Below are 5,266 nucleotides of genomic sequence, written 5' to 3' on the forward strand. Positions count from 1 at the left end.
TAAAACTTCTGTTGTCTCCAGTCCAGCTCCAGCGAGTCCGGGCAAGCAGTTGGGGCGTGGCGAGGTGCAGGGCCAGGGCTGCCTGCTGTGGATTCAACTGCGGAAAGCTGCTGGGTCAGGTCTCCAACCCAATTCTGTCTGAGCTCATCGGGCTGGCTTCCTGGGCTTGCAGAAGCTGGAGGAAAAGCAGAGGGCTTTGGGGATCCTGTCCACTGCACAGGCAGGGAGAGAGAGGGCTTCCTGGAGGAAGCCCATCCCCCCCCTGGGAACTGGGGATTGTAGGGCGTTTCCTGGCAGCCACGTCCTGTGGGGCAGGGTAGTGGTGGGGTGACCAGGGCCCCGCAGTTATTTGGGGAGTAGCTTTACTTCTCAGCACTTTCGGGGGCTCCACTGGGAAGGCCATCCTTGGGCCCAGTTCTGAGGCCAAAATGCCTGCCCTTCACATTGAAGATTTGCCAGAGAAGGAAAAGCTCAAGATGGAAGTTGAGCAACTTCGCAAAGAAGTTAAGTTGCAGAGACAGCAGGTAAGTTGTCTGTTCCCTGCTGAGAAATGAATGTGGGGAGATGGGCTCCATCTTCCCGGTTGGTTGCAGTCAAGCAGTTTGGGTTTCTTCTTGTAATGTTTTGGGCAAAGTTAGGGAGTGCCTGTAGCTGGCTGGTTTCGGTAGGAAAGTTTGAGCTGAAGGAGAGCAAAGATTGGGAGGTTCCCAGGCCCTGTGGTGTCAGGAGAGAGTTGCTATGAGGAAACCACAAGAAATCCTAAAACTCAAGTGTAAGGAAAAGGCTGGTGGCCATTTGGTTCTGGAAAGAATGGCATTTGAAAGAAATAGCATTCTCTAAAGCCACATTTCAAAGTGTTCAAACTACTTTATTTAGTTTTGAATGAATTTTACTTGGGTTCTTCAGTGCTATGCTAGGACAGTCAGGATCCTGGGACTGGGAACAAAGTATCGGAATTTCTATTTTTATGAATTTGTTTTTAACTTTCATGTCTTTGTAATTTCCAGCTTATGTTTGATAAGAATGCATGGTGAGGAAATACAGTCATATGAGTTGATATTTGCTTATAAGCAAACCATTACATGGAAGACCATCTCATTATAATTCAAAATTTTTACAAGTTGGGTGTGGTGGTATTTTTCTGTATCTCAGATGGAGGCAGGAAGAGCTAGGGTTTCAGGCCTGCATGGATCCCTTTTCTTACAGTGTCAATGAAAATATATGTCCTGTTATTCAGATGTCACTGGAACTGGAAGGAGGTTTTGAAATGTCTTACTTCAGTTTCTTACTGGCCATAGTATAGAAGCCTTCATTGAGACACTTTCTTTTTTCACTCAGTCACAGCAATCTTTACAGTATCTTCCACAGTAATAACAATTTAAACTCATGTATTTATCTTAACTTATGAGGGTAGGGCTGGGGATCAAACTCAGGACCCTGAGAATTCTAGGAGAACACTCCACAACTCCAATTCCTTTGACTTCATATATTTACAGTTTAGTACTTGAAATGATTAAAGAGATAAAAGGGGAATGATGTTAACATTAAATCTAGTGACATTAGTCTTACCAGTAGAAATTGTAGGAATGGGGAGATTTACTTCTCACAGGCCTTTTTCTCAAATTTGACCTTCACTTTGAAAATTCCAAATCCAAAACTGTGTAGCAAATACAAAAACAAAGAAAGAAAAAGAAAAAGAAAATTCCAAATTCATGTCCTTTCTAGATTCCACAACAAGATGTCCTTTTTATGTGGAGGGATTTAAAGCTTTAAAAGTAATGATAAAGGTAGTTAGGGATTGGTGCCTCAACTCTGTAGTCCTGACCCCTTGAGAGGCAGAGATGAGGAATGGCTGTCCAGACTAACCCCAGGCAAAAAGCAGTTCTGGAGAGTCCATTTCAACCAGAGGTTCTTGCTGTTATACAGCAGCCAAGGAGAAGCACTATAGCTGGGTGCAGTGGCACCTGCTTGCAACACAGGGAAACACAAACACAGCCTAACCATCTCAGCCATGGAGACCCTGCCTCAAAAGTGACCAATGCAAAAAAGGGTCTGGAGGGGTGGCTTAAGTGGTCCAACCCATGCCTAACAACTTTGAGACCCTGAGTTCAATTCCCAGTCCTATTTTTTTAAGTGTTTAATGGTATGAAATTTGATTCTTTATCTAATTAATAAGCTTATTTCTTAATAGAAGCTTGTTTCACTCATAACAAAACCCCTAGTATTTAGTGTTGATCACTTAGATTTGTTTTCACATTTTTTAAATAGCCTTGGGTTTTATATTAAACAGGGGTGCAAATCTGAAACAATTTATTGCTTGTGAAAAGTTGTAAGATCTCATTTGGTTGGTATTACTATGCAGAACTTACAGGGGGGGGGGAAAGGAGAGCAAATCCTCTAATTGTTTAGTTGTCAATTAGCTATTCAGGTTCTGGCTGCAACTGATCATAATGAAATGTAACATCATTCATTAGCAGGGTTTTCCCTCTCTACCAACCAGCCTGCCCATTACAACACAGTCCTGATGGATTTCCACCTCTGGAAGCTGGGTGAAGGAGAGAGAGAGCGGGAGAAGAGAAGGAGGGGCTGAGGGAGAGAGAGGAGGGAGAGAGGGATGGAGGAAGGGAGGAGGGAGAGGGAGAAAATGTCACAGTTTTTGGATTCAGGAAGAAAAATCTAAGCCCAATAAATCTATTTTTAAAACATCTAATAAAACTTGAGTTTGGTCTAGTGGTAGAATGCTTGCTTAGCATGCATGAAGACCCTGGCTCAATTCTTCAGAGCCACATTCAGAGAAAAAAGCTGGAAGTGATGCTGTGGCTCAATTTGGTAGAGCTCTAGCCTTGAGAAAGACCAAGGACGGTGCTCAGGCCCTGAGTTCATGCCCCAGAACTGGAAAAAACAAAAACAAAACCAAAACCTTTTTATTTTATTTTAAATGATATGAATTTACTTTGTCAGTGGAGCCTACATAACTTTGAAAAAATAGCTTATATGAGTATATAAGTGAACTAATGACGTAAATATTTTTGTTTAGTTTAAATCACATGATTTTTAATGACTAGTTATGCACTACAGTGCAACACTGTAGTATTTGCATTTAAATAATATATATATATATTGAGAATACTTATGTAAACATTTTAGTGCTACCTTCCAAAGGACTCTAGGCAGCTCAATGGAACACTTGTCCACTAGCTATAAATCTCCATTGCATTTTCTAGAACTTCTACAGTTCTTCTCATTTCTTCCTACTAAGGTAGGCCTTAATTAAGATATTAAACATTTTTTAGTTTCCCATTTATTCTTGTTTTTTTTAACTCATTGTTTTAACCTGTCACTTAAGAATAGACTTTTTGAATCAGCTATTCAATCCTTTCTCCATTGTAGAAAAAGTTTGAGCTGATTATACAAACACAAGAATCTCAGGTAAGTTTAAGGAGCCTCTGGTAAAGCATTTTATTTTGATTACTGCCTCCACAGAAAGAAGGAATGCTGAATATAGATAGATGGGCACCTTCACCCTTTTCAGAGGCAGGCTTTTCCCAATGTTACCATCACTGTGTGAAATTCAAGAACATAGTACATACTCTTAGGCAAGAATTGTGGTATCATATATTCCCAAATATTTGAGAATTATCTACCATTTCATTAACTCATTAAAATAGTTAAAAGTAGAGAATGTTCTAGTTCCCCCAAATAAGCATTTTTATATAGGTTATATCATACACACTGTAGATAGAATAGAATACTAGATTATTGTAGGTATTTGATGATTATATAATTTTCCAAAATATCTATTGCCTTGCAGTTTATTATAATTTTATTAAAAAGTAGTGATAATGTTTGACCATCTCTGACTGATTTCATTTTGTTTTTTTTCTTTTCTGGACTCCAGGTATCTAAATGTTCTGAAGAAATAAAGAACTATATTGAAGAACGTTCTGGAGAGGATCCCCTGGTGAAAGGAATCCCAGAAGACAAGAACCCCTTCAAAGAAAAAGGCAGCTGCATTATTTCATAAATAACTCTGGGGAGAAACTTTATCCTCAGTGGAAGAGAAATTTTTTTCTGTGTTATTTTCCCCCACATGCCTTTTAAAAGGAAGGAAAATATAACTTGACAGGAGACTCTTGAAAGCATTCTATTCATATCTATATTCTTATCTATAACAATATGTCTCCCTCTCATCTTTGTTCACTACATCCCCTCTGTAAGAGGACAGAACATCTGATCATGGAACTATGGACATTTCCTCTGCATGACTCATTTCTTCCAGTATATTGCTTGATGCTTCTAATAAAGTTTTGTCTTAAAAATAGTAATGTTGCTGACTTTAAAAAGTACTTTGCACACACTTTTGACCCTATCCAAATGCACATAGCTCTCATTAGTCTTTTATGTTTGGGGGATATGCTAAATTCTGACTTCTAAATGTTCTGATATAAGTACCAAACAATGAAGTCAGTAAAATTCTCTAGTAACCTGAACTTGAGTTAGATTGTCTGAGTCAGGAACCAGGCCAAGTATTTCATCACTTAGATTTGTGCGTGAGTGTGTGTGTGTGTGTGCGTGCATGCATGCGTGTGCATACATGTGTGCACGTGTGTGTGTGTGTGTGCGAGTGCCTGTGCATGTGCGTGTGTGCATGTGTGTGTGTGTGTGTGTGTGTGTGTGTGTGCATGCGCGTACCAGTATTAGGACTTGGATTCTGAGCCTGGCCTCTATCCCTTAGCTTTTCTTCCCAAGGCTAGTACCCTACCGAATGAGCACAGGTCCATTTCCAGCTTTTGGGATGGTTAATTCGAGATAAGAGTCTCATGGACTTACCTGATATGGGTTGGCTTCAAACCACAGTCCTCAAATCTCAGATACCTGAGTAGACATTAGCCACCATCAACAGTCATCGTTTAGATCTTGTTCAAAGTGTCTCTGCAATAGTAGTCTTGGGAAAGGGACCATGTTAGGATCAGGAAATAATTTTTCTGTGTAAAGCAACGGCTGCCCAGCCTTGGCTTTGAGGACTGCAACTTTTTGCTACACCCAACTGCATCTATACCATGCGTTCTCCATGCCTCTGGATTAACTCTTCATCATGCTATGAAATTGACACAGACACTTGGATCTTGGCTCCATTAAACCAAACTTTCCACCAGGCCCAGTGCAAAAATACCCTTTTCTGCTCTTCCACAAGAAACAGTAAATTTTGGTGAGCAATTTGAATGTTTCTTACTGATTTATATAAATACTTCATACATTGTTGGCC

General features: G+C 40.1%; 1 protein-coding gene across 1 annotated transcript; it reads left to right on the plus strand.

Annotated features, from left to right (window-relative positions):
• On the plus strand, positions 1-4,321 carry Gng11 (G protein subunit gamma 11). Its single transcript, XM_090332349.1, has 2 exons — positions 1-524; positions 3,899-4,321. Exons 1-2 carry the CDS (start codon positions 429-431, stop codon positions 4,022-4,024), a joined length of 222 nt encoding a protein of 73 aa, XP_090188475.1. The 5' UTR covers positions 1-428; the 3' UTR covers positions 4,025-4,321.
• Positions 4,322-5,266: the final 945 nt, after the last annotated feature.

Source organism: Megascapheus bottae, chromosome 5, assembly GCF_031878675.1.
Source record: "Megascapheus bottae isolate mThoBot1 chromosome 5, mThoBot2.hap1, whole genome shotgun sequence".
NCBI lineage: Eukaryota > Metazoa > Chordata > Mammalia > Rodentia > Geomyidae > Megascapheus > Megascapheus bottae.